The sequence below is a fragment of the Macrotis lagotis genome, chromosome 1 (assembly GCF_037893015.1).
Source record: "Macrotis lagotis isolate mMagLag1 chromosome 1, bilby.v1.9.chrom.fasta, whole genome shotgun sequence".
NCBI classification, from domain to species: Eukaryota; Metazoa; Chordata; class Mammalia; order Peramelemorphia; family Peramelidae; genus Macrotis; species Macrotis lagotis.
The window spans coordinates 650,484,415-650,503,715 of NC_133658.1; the positions used below are offsets into that span (position 1 = coordinate 650,484,415).

Consider the following 19,301-nt stretch of genomic DNA (forward strand, 5'->3'; position numbering starts at 1 on the left):
TAAATACATAAATGTGTGAGAAAAGCTAAAAATTTTTAAAAAAGTGAATAAACAAACAGTAGCCTTGCAAACAAAAATTGCATAATATATTAATTTTGAATTTAGTATCCTCATAGGGATGAATCTTTCCATTGTGGCAATCCATAAAATAATGTGTTGGTGTTGATTACTGCAGAAATTTGAAATCACTAATCCATGAATCTCTCATATATAATCATTTCCTCAGCATTAATTTCTCTGCCCACTTACTTTATATTTCCCAAGTAGTGGGTGGCGTCCTCCAGTAATCAGCATATCATCTCCCCGCTCCAAAATGAAACGAATTGGGCGACCAGTCCTGAAAGGACAAATCAAACCCTTTAAGAACATCCCAAGAGAACTTCCAGCCAAGATGGCAGAGAGAAGACAGGCCCTGTGCTAAGGTCTCCTGATCTTCCCTCATATATAATATGAAACAAATCTCTTAATAGAAATCCAATCGACAAAACCCAGAAAGAGATGCTTAGGAGAACATTTACCTCAAGGTCTGTCTTCGGGGATCATGGGTGAGCCAGGCACAGAGAAGAGAGACCCAGTGGGGACTGGGTGAGAGCTAGACTAACCTAAGATCAGCTCCAGAGGCTTTTGCTGTGGCAACCACTCCAAGAATCAATGAGAGTAGAGGGATTGGCTGTGGGACTGACGGTTTGGAGCTTACCAGAAGGGCTAGAGTGAGAGTTCCAGCCTCTAGCACTGTCTACTGTATGGATGGAGTTATTAAACTCAGTGAGCAAAGCCTCTAGCACCCCCTACTGGTCTGCTCACGTGGAGTTACTAAACCCAGTGAGTAAAGCCGCTGGCAACCACTATTGGTCAGTCCATATGGAGTTACTAAACCCAGTGAGAAAAGCTTCTGGCGATCCCAACACCAAACCTCTGTGAACTAGCCCCTCCCCCAACACAAGATCTTAGGAAAATGAAGAAAGGCTAGCAGAAAGGGGGTCCATAAAAATACCTAGAAAGTAAAGACCCCAACTCAGGGAGACTTAGAACTTCTGAGGAGAATATGATTTGGTCTCCAGAACAGAAAGACTTCCTTGAAGAAATCAGGAAGGACTTTAAAAATCAATTGGAGAATTGGGGCAAAGAAACCCAAGAGAAGATTAACACCTTGCAACAAGAAAACAAATCCTTGGAAGATACAATTGGACAAATGCAAAAAGAAAATAATTCTCTCAAAACCACAATTGGTCAATTGGACAACTCTTACAAAAATAGAATTGACCAATTGGAAAAGGAATTGCAAAAGGCAAATGATGAAAATTCTTCTCTAAAAATAATAATGGAGTCTGTGGAAACTAATGACTTCATGAGACAACAAGAATCTGTTAAACAAAACCAAAAAATTGAAAAAACTAGAAGAAAATGTAAAATACTTCATCTGCAAAACCACTGCCCTCAGGAATAGATCAAGAAGAGCTAACCTAAGAATTACTGGTCTCCCTGAAAACATTGAAGAGAAAAAAGCCTGGACTTAATATTACAAGATTTAGTGATGGAAAACTGCCCTGATATCATGGAACCAGGGGGTAAAATAGTTATTGAAAGACTACACTGATCCCCTCCAGAAAGGGATCCCAAAATGAAAATGCCAATTGTGGCCAAATTCCAGAACAATCAGATAAAAGAGAAAATCCTGCAAGAAGTGAGAAAGAAACAATTTAGATATCAAGGAGCCACAGTAAGGATTATACAGGACCTAGCTGCATCAACATAAAGGGATCAAAGGGCCTGGAATTAAATATTCTGAAAAGCAAGGAAGCTTGGAATGCAGCCAAGAATTCATTATTTGGCAAAACTGAGCCTTCTCTTCCAGGGCAAAAGATGGACATTTAATGAAATAGGAGACATCCAACTTTTCCTGATAAAAAAGACCAGAGCTTAATAGAAAATTTGGACTTCAAACAGGAGACTCAAGGGACACATGGAAAGGTAAAAAAAGTGGGGGGGGTTAAAAAAAGAAAAAACTGTTATCCAATAAGATGAAACTGGCTATATCCCTACCTAGGAGAAAGACTATAATAACTCTTGAGAATTTTAAATCTATTAGAGAGAATTTATTTAACCAGAAGTGATGGACCCTCATGACTTATTCGAGAAACTGGCTATATCTTTACCTGGGTGAAAAATTCTAATAACTCTCAATAATTGTAATTCTATTAGAGAAAATATACATAACCAGAAGTGTTGAACATTCATGATCTTTCTGTGACTCAGAAAGAATGATTTAAAAACAATATCTCCTTATAAAGGGGGACAGTAAAGAGATGGGAGGAGGGAGGAAATAGAATGAGATAAATCTCATTACACTAAGAGGTACATAGGAATTATTGCAATAGAGGGGAAGAAGGGAGGAGGTGAGAACCTCCTGAATCTTATTCTCACCAGATTGGCTTAAAATTAACATACATACACTTAGTTAAGTTAAGAAACTCATCTTACCATTAAACTGTTAAAAGGGGGAAAGGGGAGAGAGAAGAAAAGGAGAAGCAATCAAAGGGAAGAAAGAGCAAAGGGAAAGGGGGAAAAAGGGAAGGTGGGATATAGGAGGGCAAACACACAGAAGGCAGTGGCATTCAGAAACAAAAATATTAGGAAATATGGATAAAGGGGAAAGGGCAGGAAATACAAACAGAAGGAAGATAACATAGAAGGCAACAAAGAGTTAGTAATTATAACTTTGAATGTAAATGGGTTGAACTCTCCTTTAAAACGTAAGCAGCTTAGCAGAGTGGATTAAAAATCAGAATCCTACAATAATATGCTGCTTACAAAAAACTCATTTGAAGCAGAGAGATACATATAGAGTAAAGTTAAAAGGTTGGAGCAAAATATATTTTGCTTCAGCTGAAGTGAAAAAAAGCAGGGGTAGCAATCCTTATCTCAGAAAAAGCAGTTGCAAAAATAAATAGCACTAAAAGAGATAAGGAAGGCAACTATATCCTCCTAAAAGGTACCATAGATAATAAAGTTATTTCATTACTAAATATTTGTGCACCCAATGGTATAACATCCAGATTCTTAGAGGAGAAGTTGAAGGAGTTACAGAAAGGTATAGACAGCAAAACTCTACTAATGGGAGACCTCAACCTCATGCTCTCAGATTTAGTTAAATCTAACCCTAAAATAAACAAGAAAGAAGTTAAGAAGGTAAATAGATTATTAGAAAACCTACACATGATAGAATTATGGAGGAAATTGACTGGGGCAGTCCATGGCACTTACACTAAAATTGACCAGGTACTAGGGCATAAAAGCCTAATAATCAATTGCAGAAAGGCAGAAAGAGTGAATACATCTTTCTCATATCACAATGCAAAAAAAATCACATGCAATACTGGGCCAGGGAGATATAGATCCAAAGCTAATTGGAAACTAAATAACCTCATTTTAAAGAATGAGTGGATCAAACAACAAATTATAGAAAGAATTATTTATTTCATCCTAGATAATGACAATAATGAAACAACATACCAAAACCTATGGGATACAGCCAAAGTGACTGTCAGGGAATATATTATATCCTTAAATACTTATATGAATAAATTAGAGAAAGAGGAAATCAATGAATTAAATATGCAACTGAAAAAATTAGAGAAAGGGGCGACTAGATGGCACAGTGGGGTCTTGGGTAAGCCACTAAACCCCATTGCCTTGCAAAAAACCTAAAAACAAAAAAGAAAATGAAAAACACTGATTTTGGGGGCAGCTAAGAGGCACAGTAGATAGAGCACCGGTCCTGGGGTCAGGAGTACCTGAGTTCAAATCCAGCCTCAGACACTTAATAATTACCTAGCTGGGTGGCTTTAGGCAAACCACTTAACCCCCATTGCCTTGAAAAAAATTAGAGAACAGATTAAAAAACCCCAATTAAATACAAAATTAGAAATTTCAAAAATTAAAGGAGAAATTAATAAAATCAAAAGCAAGAAAAATAATGAGCTAGTAAATAAAACCAAGAGCTGGTTTTATGAAAAAAAAAATAAAACTGATAAACCTCTTCAATTTGATTTTAAAAAAAGAAAACCAAATTGCTAATATAATAAATGAAAAAGGTGAACTCACCACCAATGACAAAATTAAGGTAATAATTCAGAATTATTTTGCCCAACTCAATGCCAATAAATTTGATGATCTAATTGAAATGGATGAATATTTACAAAAATATAAGTTGTCCAGGTTAAATTAAGAGAAAATTAAAAACGTAAATAACCCTATCTCAGAAAAATTAATTCAGCAAGTCATTATCCCTAATTAAAATATCTTCAGGACCAGATGGATTCTGAAGTGAATTTTGTCAAACATTTAGGGAATAACTGGTCCCAATTCTATATAAACTCTTTGGAAAAATAGTTAAAGATGGAATTCTGCCTAACTCTTTCTATGACACCGATAAGGTGCTGATACCTAAACCAGGAAGAGTTAAAACAGAGAAAGAAAATTATAGACCTATCTCCCTAATGAATATAGATGGGAAAATCTTAAATAAAATCCTAGCAAAACTACTACAAGAAGTTATCACTAGGATAATATATTATGACCAAGTAGGATTTATTGCAGCAATGCAGGGTTGGTTCAGTATTAGGAAAACTGTCTATAATTAATTATATCTAACAAACCTATCAGAAATCATATGATTATATCAATAGATGCTGGAAAATCTTTGACAAAATATAGTACACATTCCTACTAAAAACACTAGAGAGCATAGGAATAAATGGATTGTTCCTTAGAATAATAAGTAGCATCTATCTGAAACCATCCACAAGCATTATATGCAATGGGAATAGGCTAGAGGCATTCCCAATAAGATCAGGGGTGAAACAAGGATGCCCACTATCACCACTACTATTTAATATTGTATTAGAAATGTTAGCTTCAACAATAAGAGAAGAAAAAGAAATTGAGGGAATTATAATTGGGAGGGAAGAGACAAAACTCTCACTCTTTGCAGATGATATGATGGTATACCTAGAGAATCCCAAAAAAATCATCTTATAAAATTACTAGAAAAAATTAGCAACTTTAGCAAGGTTGCAGGATATGAGATAAACTCTCATAAATCCTCAACATTTCTATATGAGACTAGTAAGATGCAGCAGAAAGAACTAGAAAGAGAAATCTCACTTCAGACAATATAAAATAACTGGGAGTCTACCTGCCAAGGCAGATTCAGAAACTTTTTGAAAACAATTACAAAACACTTCTTTTTTTATATATTTTTTTAAAATTTTAGAAAGGTTTTATTTATTTTGAGTTTCACAATTTTTCTGCCAATCTTGCTTCCCTCCCCCCACCCAGCCAAAAGCCAGTTTGCTAGTCTTTACATCATTCCCATAGTATGGATTGATATAAGTTGAATGTGATGAGAGAAAAGTCATATCCTTAAGGAAGAAACATATAGTATGAGATATAGCAGAATTACATGACAACTTTTTTTTAATTAAAGGTAATAGTCCTTGGTCTTTGTTCAAAATCCATATTTCTTTCTCAGGATAAAGATGGCATTCTCTGTCACAGACACCCCAAATTGTGCCTGCTTTCTGTCCTGTTGGTATGAGTATGTCCATTAAGGTTGATCATTACTCCCATGTTGTTGTTAGGGTGTATAATGTTCTGGTTCTGCTCATCTCGCTCAGCATCAGTTCATGCAAATCCTTCCAGACCTCCCTGAATTCCCATCCCTCTTGATTTCTAATAGAACAATAGTGTTCCATCACATACATATACCACAGTTTGTTAAGCCATTCCCCAAATGATGGACTTTCCCACAGTTTCCATTTATTTGCCACCACAAACAGAGCTGCTATGAACATTTTTGTACAGGAGATGTTTTTTTCCCCTTTTTCAGGGTATAGACTCAGTAGTGGTACTGCTGGATCAAAAGGTATACACATTCTTATTGCCCTTTGGACATAATTCCAAATTGCTCTCCAGAAAGGTTGGATGAGTTCACAGCTCCACCAACAATGTAGTAGTGTCCCAGATTTCCCACATCTTTTCCAACATTGATCATTGTCCTTTCTAGTCATCAGATTGGCCAAAACACTTCTCACACAAATAAAATCAGATTTAAATAACTGGACAAATATCAACTTCTCATGGATAAGCTTAACAAATATAATAAAAATATAATAAAAATTATAAAAATATAATAAAAATGACAATTCTACCAAAATTAAACTACCCTACCAATCAAAATTCCAAAAAAAAAATAATGAATTAGAAAAAATTGTAAGTAAATTCATATGAATAATAAAAAGATGAGAATATCCAGGGATTTAATGAAAAAGTGCAAAAGAAGGTGGCTTAGCCCTACCTGATCTAAAATTACATTTTAAAGCATCAGTTATCAAAACTACCTGGTATTGGCTAAGAAATAGAGTGGTGGATCAGTGGAATAGACTAGGTGCGATAGCAGGAAGTAATTATAGTAATCTGCTATTTGATAAACCCAAAGACTTCAGCTATTGGGATAAAAACTCTGTCTTTAATAAAAACTGTTGGGAAAATTGGAAATTAGTATGGCAGAAACTTGGATTAAACCAGTACCTCACACCCTATACAACGATAAGATCAAAGTGGATACAGGATCTAGACATAAAAAGTAATATTATAAGCAAACTAGGAGATCAAGTAATAGTTCACCTGTCAGATTTATGGAAAGGGGAGTAGTTTATGACCAAGGAAGAGCTGTAGAATATCATTAAAAACAAACTAGACAATTTTGATTACATTAAATTAAAAAGGTTTTGTACAGACAAAACCATTACAACCAAGACCAAAAGAAATGTAGTAAATTGGAAAACAATTTTTACAACTAGTACTTCTGACAAAGGACTCACTTCTAAAATATACAGAGAACTGGGTCAAATTTATATACAAAAAGACATGCTACTTCCCAATTAACAAATGATCAAAGGAGATGCAAAGGCAATTTACAGATGAGGAAATCAAAGTGATCCATAGTCATATGAAAAATTGCTCTAAATCTCTAATTGTTAGAGAAATGCAAATTAAAGCATCTCTGAGGTATCACTTCCCACCTCTCAGACTGGCCAATATGACCAGAAAGGATAATAGAAGGGATGTGGGAAATATGAGACACTAATACATTGTTGGTGGAGCTGTGAACTCATCCAACCTTTCTGGAGAGTAATTTGTAATTATGCCCAAAAGGCAACAAAAATATGCATACCTTTTGATCCAGCAATACCATTACTGGGTCTATAACCTGAAGACATTATGAAAAAGGATAAAACCATCACTTGTACAAAAATGTTAATAGCAGCCCTGTTTCTGTTGGCAAAGAACTGGAAAATGAGTGAATGTTCATCAATTGGGGAATGGCTTAATAAACTGTGATATATGTATGTATATTGTTCTAGAAACCAGGAGGGATGGGAATTCAGGGAAGCCTGGAAAGATTTGCGTGAACTGATGCTGAGCGAGATGAGCAGAACCAGAACATGGTACACCCTAACAGCAACATAGGTGTGATGGTCAATGTTAATGGACCTGCTCATTCCAACAGTGCAACAATCAGGCACAGTTTGGGGGTTTCTGCAACAAAGACTGCCATCTGTATCCAGAGAAAGAATTGTGGAGTTTGAACAAAGACCAAAGATTATTATTTTCAATTTTAAAAGGAAAAAATTATCTTATATAATTTTGCTATATCTCATACTTTTTGTTTCTTCCTTAAGGATATGATTTCTCTATCATCACATTCAACTTAAATCAATGCATACCATGGAAACAATGTAAAGACTAACAGACTGCCTTCTGGGGGGGCGGGGAGTAAGATTAGGGGTAAAAATTGTAAAATTCAAAAAAATAAAGAACATCCCAAAAGAATGATAATATGCAATTCAGTTAGTCACATACACACACACACACACACACACACACACACACACACACACACACACACAAACATAAACACACACAATCAATTAGTCAATAAGCATTTATTAAGGACTTACAGCAAGTTAAGGATACAAAGAAAGGGAAAAGACAGGTACTTCCTTAAAGGAGCCCCAACTTAATGAGGGAGATAATATGAAAATACCTATGTATAAATAAGCTATAAAAAGAATGAATGAGAGAAGAACCTAGATTTAAGAGAACATGAGGAAGGATTCCTGAAGAAAGTGAGATTTTATCTGGGACCTGAAGGAATTCAGGAAATAGAGATCAAAATGCCCAGAATCAGGTCATGGAGGGTCCTATGTAACAAGCAGCAAGGATACCACTGTCACTGGATCAAAGACTATGCGAGGTCATGTAAAGTATATGAAGACTAGAGAGGTAGGGGGGAAGGGGAGGGTCTAGGTTATGAAGGGCTTTTAAAGAACCAAACAAAATTTTATATTTGATCTTGGATTAAGGATCAAAACTGAGAATTTGGAGAGATTTCAGGAAGTCTTGTTCTTTCCCTAATGATATAAACAGTTCAAAGTCTAATGAAATAATTGTTCAAGTTAAGTCTCAAGAAAAATTATGAAATAATTTGGTTTGTTTGGTTTTTTTGCAAGGTAATGGGGTTAAGTGTCTTGCCCAAGGCCACACAGTTAGGTAATTATTAAGTGTCTGAGCTAGATTTGAACTCAGGTCCTCCTGACTCCAGGGCCAGTGCTCTATCCACTGCACCACCTACCTGACCCTATAATTTGGTTTTTTTAAAGCTTGAAAATGAAGAAAATTAAATTAAAAGGTTTTCCTTATGTGTGAGAAGCTTTTTAGAATTTGTAATAAGTTATTTTATAATGGGTAGATAGAAGGTACAGTGTATGGAGTGCTAGGTCTGGAACCAGAACACCTGAGTTCAAATCCAGCCTGAGACAAATCTTACTTGCCTCAGTTTCTTCATTTGTAAAATGAGCTGGAGAAGGAAATAGAAAAGCACTCTAGTTTCTTTGCCAAGAAAACTTCAAATGGGATTATAAAAGGTCAGGCACAACTGAAAAATGATTTGACAAAGCAACTATGTAATTTTTAACTGTAGGCAGACATCAATTCGTATTCTGATTGATTAATTTAGGAATTTTTAAATCCCTCTGAAGAGTCAGGTTGAAACAGTAGAATGAACTGGAGAAGTAAAATATTGAGTTCTGTTTAGGAGAGGTTTGGTTTGAAATGTCTGTGGGAGAATTAGGTGCAAATGTCCCAGACAGCTGCAATGGTGGAAGTTTCAAATGCCAGCAGACATTTTCATTTATGCTCATCTGAACTCTTACTAGTTAGATTGAAAGCAATTTAAGGAAAGGAATTGTATTTCTTTCTTTGTGACTTGTAATCTCTAATATCTTTGTGCTAATTAACTTACTCAGTTTCAATTCCTATGGTACTAAGAAAATAAGACATTTTAGACAAAAGTACTATGCATTTAAACTATTCAGGTAGGTAACAAAATGAGAACTTTGACATGTCATATCATTAAGTCAGAGTCTGATTTAACTAGAACTGATAAGAAATGCATATTAAAATTAGGCAGTCTCATTTAAAAGTCACCATTTTCTTGAAAGAAAATGGCACTTTGTCAGAGGGCCTAAGTTTCATCATCTATAATGATGAAAAGAATAGGATAATAACACTCACAGGACCTACAGGATTGTTGCCAGGATAGTATTCTGTAATCATTTAAGTTGTTATTATTCCATGATCTTTAACACTGAGAATGTTTAATAGGAAACTCCCAGATGATTTTAATTAGAAATTATATGAAGGGGAGGGTTCCAGAATCCCTAGATGCCATATCCTCTAGGGTCCAAATTTAAGAGTATAAATGTTTTTTTTTATTATAAAACCTCAAAGAACACTTACTTATTTGCTGCCACAGCAGCCACAGCTCCCAGTAGAGAAGGTTTGGTCACTTTGCCTCCAAAAGCTCCACCAGCCCGTCTCATGTGGCACATAATTCTGTTTTTGGGAATACCCAAAGTGGAAGCCACTTTTTCCTATAGATCAAAATATAATCTGTTATATGCAGCATAATAGTTGATCCAGAGCACACATTTCAGAGAAGCTCTTTGCTTACTTTTTAAAATAGAAATATTTTTCTTCATTCAGATCTAATGATCATCATAAAAACACAATCAAATCCCTCTGGTTATATTTCTCAAATCCCTCTGAGTACTGTAAGGATGCCTATTTGAATAATGAAGCATAACTGAGGAAAATTAATAAATTAAAAATTCATCTTTGTAATGAAAATATTAACTATTGCATTATTAGTGTTGTTATTATTATCATCATCATTATCATTTTTATTCCACTAAAATCCTATTCTGGTACTTTTAATGGCTCAGCGGTGATACTAGTTATACAAGAAGATCTTTGATTTTGGAAAGCCCAAAGCATGGAATCCACTTAGATTTGGAGACAAGCAAATCTGATGTTTGAGACCCAGGCAACCTGTAGTCTGTTAGGCTCTTCTCCAGAAAGTTAGTCACCAAGGACTGTAGGGGAGGGTTTTGGTCACAGAAATTCCAAACAGCCATTTTCTGAGGAAAAAAATGGACATGATCTTCTTTGAAACATTTAACATTACTTTTCACACTTTCTTTTCAATAATAACAATAGAACATCTAAACATAGGATAAATTAATCATTAAGCTTTTCCCAGCTCAGTTAATTCAATAGCTGCACAGGTAGTAAATGACTTTCCTCCTTCATATTGGGTTGGATTATCAAATCTAAAACTCTTTTCTGCAGTTTTAAGACAGTCCTTAACAACTTCGAAGTTCCTGACCATGAGATTGAAGGAAAGGACTGTGTCTCTTTTACAAGGATACTAAAATACAGGTTAACAACTTGCATAAAACCTTTTAATGTTTTGGTTTTTTTTATTTTTTATTTCAAAATTTAATTGTTTTATGTACAGCAAAACATGAGAGGATTCATAAATTAAAACAATTTCAAGAAAATCTATATAATAAAAATTAAACATGTTCAAAATCGTCCATCTTTTGTTTGTTTTATTGTAGGTTTTCTTCTATTCTCTGCTGTGCCTTATTTCCTTCCACCTTCCCCAGGATATCTATAATTAAGTATGGATATAGGCAGACAGACAGACAAGACAGACAGACAGACAGATAGATATAGCTATAGATATATTTAAGCACACATAAAGACACACAGATACCCCCAGACATGCAGACACCCCCCGACATCCACTAGACACCCTTCTAGATGCCCAGACACACACACACACACACACACACACACACACACACACACACACACACACAAACACACAAACACTAATGAAGATGTTTGTCCTTCATTCTCAAAGAAGACCATGACATGAATTGGATTTGAGTGATGAGGGGGCGGGGGGGGGGGGGGGTTGAGGGCTGTGCTAAGTCACCAGCCTCATCTTCCCCTCCAGTGCCATCTGAATCTAGTGGTCAAATATAAATTGGGTCAACTGAAGGTGGCCCTGGATATAAGATAATCAAGATTTAAATGACTTGCCCAAGGTCACAAACTCTTGTCCTCCTGACTCCAAGGTCAGTGCTCTATCCACAATACCACCTAGCTGACCCTACACAGACATACTTACAAATACACACACACACACACACACACACACACACACACACAAACACCCATATTTATTTACATACATATATATATATATATATATATATATATATATATATATATGGGGGTCATTGTATACACACACACACACACATACATACATAAACACACACCCACAAATTTGTTTTGTGTATATATCTCTCATTTTTATCTCATCTGCTCTTTGAGGTGAGTTTCATAGTAAATAAACAATGCCTTGGAAGACCAGTCTTTTTTCACCATCACTTCTTAAAAATCTTAGCTTCCCTCAAAGCTCAGCTCAAAGGGCCAACTCTGACTGCTGGAGGCCATCCCTGATCTTCTTGATTATTAACATCCTCTCTTGAAATTATACCTTCTTTACTAGCATATGCTTTGTCTTTATTTATTTGTGTACTGATTATTCCCATTGTTTTCTTTGTGCTTTTGCATCCCCAGGGCCAAGCACCTAGGCACTTAATATCTGATAATTGATTTAATTGCAAATGTAAATTGTAAGAAATTAGTTAATTAGCAAATAGAGGAAAAGGTATAAATTGTGGGAAAGATTTAAATGACAATTATATAAAGAAATTCCATGGTACATTTTTTTTAAGTGACTAAGAAATACATTTAAAACTTGCCACAGGAAAAGTGTGGCATTATGAACATATATAGAAGCAAACTCAATTCAGGAAGACCAGGGATTACCTTGAACAAGGCTATCTAGACTTTGTACCCCTTATTGATATTTTCCCAAACCCTCTAAAACCTAGCATCTAACTTCATAATTCAGCTGAAACTCCTCCCTCCAAAGATACCAATGATTTTTTAATTGCCAAATATAATTGATTTTTCTCAAGCCACAGCGTTCTTAACATCTCCATAAACTTTTACACTGTTGACATTCTCCTGGATACCTTCTCTCCTCTAGGCTTTCTTGACTCTCTCCTCTCCTTACATGAAGAGAGTACTTGTCTAGCCACTTCTCAGTATCTTTTGCTGGATCTTCCTCCTGGTCAAGCTCACTTACTGTAGATAGCCCTCATGGCTCCATCCTGTGTCTTCTTTTCTCCATCTACTGACTTGGTGAACTCATCAGTTCTCTTGGTTCATTCATGATTTCTAAGCAAATGCTTATTTATCCAGCCTAAACCTCTCTCCTGACCTCTAGTCTCACATCACTAACTAACTACCTATTAGACATTTAAAACTGCATGCCCTATAAGTATCTCAAAAAATAACTCACCTTTTCCCTCAAACCCAACTCTCTTTCAAAATTTCTGTTATTATCAAGGATGCCACCATTTTAGCTGTCACCCAGTCTCAGTGTTATCCTTCATTCCTCACTTGCACTTACTCTAAAAATTCAAATCTGTTGCTAAATCAGGCTCTTTCTACCTTCACAGAATCTCTCATATGTATCCTTCTCTCCACTCATATAGGCACCACCTTGGTGAAAGACCTCATCAACTTCTTATTGACTCATCTCCTCCACTCCAATCCATCCTCCACTTAACTTCCAAATTTAAATTTAAATTTAAATTTAAAATTTAAATCTATGTCACCATTCAATACACGCCAATGTCTACCTTTTACTTCTAAGATCAAAAATAAAGTTGTATGCTTGACTTTTTTTTTTGCAAGGCAAGGGGGTTAAGTGGCTTGCCCAAGGCCACATGGCTAGGTAATTATTAAGTGTCTGAGGCCGGATTTGAACTCAGGTACTCCTGACTCCAAGGCCAATGCTCTATCCACTGTGCCACCTAGCCACCCCTAACACCACCTAGCCACCCCTATATGCTTGACTTTTAAAGTCCTTGATAGTCTTTCCACTTTCCCAATCTCATTAATCTTTACTCCCTTCCATGTACTCAACAATCCAATGACACTGACTTTCATACTATGCTTATATAATACTCCATCTCCCAACTTTTTTTCTTTTCATTAGTTGATCCCCCATGCTGAGATGCTCTATTTCCTTACCTTTACCTCCTGACTTCCTTCCAGACTCAGCTAAAAACTTTACCTTATGCAAGTCTTTTTCCCCTTTCTGGTAGGCCACACCTCAAGTTAGTACCTTTTTTATGAAATTGTTGCTTATTTATACTGCATATTCCTCACATGAAAATAAATACTTGCATGTTGGTGCCCCTGTAGAATGAAATTTCTTCAATAAAGGGACTGTGCTTTTGCCTTTCAGTGTAACCTCAGTATTCCAAGTTTAATGTCTGTCACATTGTAAACAATTAATAAATGCTTACAGATTGACTGACTGACTTGATTATATAATTCTTGGCAAACCATTTAACCTCTCAACAATTCAGACAACTTTCTAAGATCATAAGTTGAAGGACAATTTTTGTTCTGCACTGGCAGAAGGAGTTTTCTCATTAAGAATTCCCTTAAAAATCACAAGTCAAATCCAAAATTTAAAAATTAAATAAACTAACAAATGCATTAAACCAATAATTTGAAACAATTATAGAAGTTGGTCATGAAAGTAATTAGTGGCTTATAAGCACAAAACTTAAAAGAAACTAAGGTAGATGATAAAAACAAAACAGACCAATCTCTAAGAAAAATTGTTGGCAAATTTAATGATATATTTAAAATACACTCTGTCTATTCTGTGCATTTCGATTTGACTTGACATCTACAGGAAATTTAATTTCAAAAGTAATTTTCAGTTTATTTCCCTTAGGTAAATGTTGCAGTTAATATCAGGAACAAAGTGAACTTTTGGTAAGTAGAACTAGAGAAACCTGCAAATCGCATTTTGTGGATCCACATTTTTCAAAGCAGTAGTTAATGTAAACAATGTTTTAGCCCAGAGGCTAATATACACATTTTGGAAACAAAATTCTAAAGCTATAAAACTCTTTTCTCTCTAAAAGTAAACAATGAGACTAAAGAGTGAGGGAAATGATCTGTAAATGAAATATCCAAGCAACTTAGGATTCCATATCTAGAAGGAAACATCTGTGAAAATCTCAATGATCTGTCATGAACTCACTGGGTGTCTGAGGAAGTCATCATTGTTCTTGAATCTTTCACTTAATCATCTATAAAGAAAGAGTAGAATAGATGATCTCTAAAATTTCCTCTACTTCTGACATTCTATGAATTCATTTCCATTAATTCCTTGAGCATCTACTCTGAGATTCTGTAATTCTATATGAAATGAAAGAATGACAGAATAGTCAAATCTAATTTTTGTGAACTAAATAGGAGGTTGAAATCAGAGATTTCCTCAGTTCTTTAGACTTGCTGCTCTACCTCTAGGAAAAAACAACTGCTATTTCATATATTCAAACTGAGGAAATGACACCCATATTACTATAATTCAAATTCACAAGAGATAATAACTCTAAAATACTTCACCTGCACAGCTGCAGCATCTTGGCTTGATACATATATCTCCATTTCTTTATCTTCCATCTTTGGAATCACAACTACACTCTGTGTTTCCATGTAAAAATGTTCCTGTCCTCCTACATGCACCTCACCTATTTGATAAAGGAAAACAGCCAATAATGGTATTCTAAGGAAAAATAAACTGAATATGTACAAGAAAAAAAGAAAATATTTTATAAAGTTCAAAAATTTGTCTTTTTCCATATCCTATGTTGGATATTCCTTTATGTCTTAATGGATAAATATAAAGAATAATTAAATCCAATCCATCTTTTCCCCCTAAAGACATTCAAACTAATTGTTCAATCTGTCCCTCCAGTATGGCCAGAAAAAATATTTATTTTGACAAATTTATTTGACATAACTGGGAAGGTAAGTTTGCTTAAGAAAAAGAATCACATACCAAAGTCAAAACCAAGGACCCCTCACTTCTGAGATGTTAGGGTATGGGATGTTCTAGTTAAATGAGGGTTTTTCATTTATCCAATTAAACTGTTCAGATCAATGTACATCTCAAATTTATCAGTCTACCAACCACAAACCTTCAATTTATTCATCAAATGGATAAGCCATGAAGGTAATATAAAGATTCCTGTAAAAATGTAGGATAAAAAGGCATATTTAAGTCTGTCTCTGATGGAGGGGGCAGGTAGGTAAAAGAGAATAAGTACTTTACAACTATTGTCTATTTTGACTCTTGGAAAAACCCTGGGAGATAGTGCTATTATTATCCACATTTTGCAGTTAATGAAAATGAGGTAAAGAGATGTAAAGTGACTTGAGTCACATAGCTAGTAAGTATCTCTAAGGCCATATTTGAACTCAGGTCTTCCCAATTCCAAGCCCAATGCTCTATCTATTATGGTACCAAGTTGCCTCCAGTGACTTCAGTTCATTAAATATAACCTGATAAATTATAAAATGAAGGTAAGAAAAATTTCCATAAAACTTCACAATTTCAAAACAAAGCAAAAGGAAAAAGAAGAAAGCTTCAAACATGCATAGGAAGCAATGAATGTTTGGATACCAAAGGGCACAGAAATAATCAAATAATAGAGAAAACTAAAGAGCATCCAAATAGCTCTTGATACTCTGAAATATAGTTTCATAAATATAGAATCATAGATTTATAACTGGAAGGGACCTTATAAGTCTTAGACCAATGCTCTCATTTTACAAATTAAGAAAATAATAACAATAACAACAGTACACCACCAATAATAATAATAGTAATAATAAAAATAATAATTAACATTTATAAACACTTATTTTGTGTCAAGCATTGTGCAAAGTACTTTACAACTATTTTTGATTCCCACCAACAACTTTGGCAATTAGGCACTATTATGACACATAATTTTATAGATGAGGAAACTGAGGCAAACAGATTAAAGTAACTTGTCAGTCCAAAGTCACATTGGCAGAGAAAATATTCAGACCCAGGTATTCTGGCTTTAAGGTTCACAAAAGTTAAAGCATCTGATAAATTTATATCAATTCAATTCAGTAACTATATTGATACTTATTACAATGAGCTACTTATATGCACCCTTAAAAATAAAATGAGAAAAGGATGACTTTAACAAACATAAAATAGGAAATGATGAACACTTTAAAATAAAATAGAATTTAAAATGTAGGAAGTTGAGGATGGTGAGAATTGGAAAATACTTGGTCAAGTTTTTAGTGATGAAAATACAATTCTCAGTTCCTCTCTTATATCCTCAGCTAGTTGAACAAGCTAAAAGAAACTGTTCAGTGCATAATTCTGAGCTCAGGTTCTCAGACTTTGAGACTGAACTTTCAGTTTAAACCAGATTCACCAAGGTGCTGATCATCTGGAAATCTATTATCTTGAATGTTGCTATAATAAGGTATTTAAAAATTATCTGATAATTTGGATAATCTATATCCTTAGCCCCTTCTCTCAGAATGAGTTAAATTACATGAAAATTCTTTTTAAAATATTTTATTATCCTAATTTCATTTAAAAACAATTTTTAACTTTTTTTTAATGTTGAGCTCAAAATTCTCTCCCTCCCCGCTTTAGTTCATCTTCCCTAAGATGGAAATCAATTTGTCATCAAGCATTTGCAATCAAGCAAAACATATTTCCATATTAATCATGTTATAAAAGAAAAAAGTGTGAAAGTCCTAAAAGAGCTGTTTATTAAAATATTCTTCTCATTTTGCTGACCTGCTAGGATATGGGAACTTACCTTCAATGATTTGATCAACAGCTTGAAATGCTTCCTTAATATTTCCCTGTTCTAATTTTTTCTCTGATCCAATGAACGACTTGTGATTCACTGCATCCTACAGAGACAAAAATGACTGATGCTAAATAAATCAAAACTGTGGCACAATTCAGGATTTTAGACTTTTTATTTGACCCATTCTCATCCAGCACATAAATCCATGAACAATCAATTTATTCACACACTTGGGTCATTTTCACTATCCCTTTTTATGTTTATTCACTTAATTTTTATTTTTCTTGAAAAAGAAACACACAGACATATGCATGCACATATACAAACAGTGAGAAAACAGTATTCCTGTTTTCAGGACTACAAATGCACCTTAGCTCAAGCCTCTTTAAATGGTGAATCTATTATCCTCTCCTGAGAAGATATAAAAGAAATGGCACAGAAGGAAACCAGGTCATTTTTCTTGAGTTTACTCCACCAACTTCACCAATCTCCACAGCTATACATGTTCTATGGATGCCAATTAAGGCAGCAACAAGAATGAAACTTTACATTGACCCCCCTCAAAAACTCAGCCCACAACCTTTCCTCTCACAAACTCACTTTGACTCTGTTGAGATTCCTGGCTTTAACCTAAGGTCCTGAGTTCTATCTGTGCTCCAACTTTTTTGTTCCTTCGTTACTTTGCTCCTGAGACCAGGGAGGATCCACCATGGACCCAAATGACTATAACAATAGTGTCTCATAAGGTTACTGCAAGTTACAAAGAAAAAAAAAAGTACATAGTGTGTTTTGCAAGACTTTAAGTGCTATATAAATATTAACTATGATTACTGCTATTTTGAATGTAATTCTTTGGAGATGACAAACTTTTGAATGTCTAGGAAAAGTTAGTTACCATGAAAATCATATGATTGAATGAATCTTGACAGAGACTAAAAACAGTAAGTGATTCGGTAGTCTCTTGAGATAGTGGAAAATACAGTACCTTAATTGTCACAATCACTGGTTCCAAGTCTTCATACACAATGTTCACCTTTTTAGCTGCCTGCTTGGCATGAAAATATGAATCAGCTGCCACAGTACAGACAATTTGTCCCACACAGATTACCTGCAAAACAAGCCAACAATGTAAACTATACTTAGTTTCTGACTTGGTAAAATATATTTAATTTATAAGTCTGAGATAAAAACAAAACAAAGCATCTATTGAAAATGCTGTGCCAAGCAAAGCACCTCATCTTGGGCATAGATTCTCTCTTCTTCATCACCATTTTCAGCTGGAACATCTTGAGCTGTTATTACATCAACTACTCCAGGCAAGGTAAGAGCCTCAGATGCATCAATTGAACTGGAAAGAGAATATAAGTTTTTTTATTAAGCAACCTCCCAGGACTATTTTCAATATAAGGCAATTAAATGTAGATAAATAGAAAGTTATGACTCCAATAATAGTTAAATATAAAATTAGTTACAATAAATAATAAATATAATAAATAAAAATATAAAAATAAAAATAAAATCAACAATAGTTTTCAACACTACCCCTATTAACTTACATGATTTTTGCATGAGGCCTTGTACTGGTTACCACAGCTAGGAAGAGTTCTTCATCAATAGGAGGCATGTCATCACAAAATATGGCTTCTCCAGTGGCATGTTTAATACCTGATTGGTGCATTACTGGACGGCCAACTGGATCTTGTAGAGGTTGATGGGAGTCTACACACTATATTTAAAAACAAAAAACCCAAACTATAAAGTTTAAACATTCATAGCATGTTGATCAAAAGTATATGCTTCTGTGATAGAAAACAAAAAAATGATAACAAAAAATCGTTAGGAAATTTTTAAGTCTTTCAGTTATAAGCCAATTCTCTTTGAGGGGTATGTCAACTTTATTATGATCCCCCCAAATAGATTTTACAGTATCAAATAATTTTATAATTGGGAGGAACATATGTTAGTGGTTGTCTAGTTCAATCCATATTTGAATAAGAATATATGCTCTAATATATAACATAGAGGTCTTGAAATAAACCATTCTACTTTGTTAGGAAGTTTTTTCCA

The 19,301-nt window shown here is 34.6% G+C and overlaps 1 protein-coding gene across 1 annotated transcript in view; it reads right to left on the bottom strand.

The window, feature by feature from the left end:
* The window catches only part of LOC141507572 (aldehyde oxidase 3-like), a 110,098-nt gene that overhangs the window by 36,274 nt on the left and 54,523 nt on the right, over window positions 1-19,301 (bottom strand). Inside the window, exons 17-23 of the mRNA XM_074215354.1 lie at window positions 18,791-18,960; window positions 18,468-18,582; window positions 18,220-18,342; window positions 17,241-17,337; window positions 14,989-15,113; window positions 9,865-9,998; window positions 250-337 (exon numbers count right to left, since the gene is read on the bottom strand). Of these exons, the coding sequence (XP_074071455.1) occupies window positions 250-337; window positions 9,865-9,998; window positions 14,989-15,113; window positions 17,241-17,337; window positions 18,220-18,342; window positions 18,468-18,582; window positions 18,791-18,960 (852 nt within the window). The remainder of the gene's footprint in view (window positions 1-249; window positions 338-9,864; window positions 9,999-14,988; window positions 15,114-17,240; window positions 17,338-18,219; window positions 18,343-18,467; window positions 18,583-18,790; window positions 18,961-19,301) is intronic.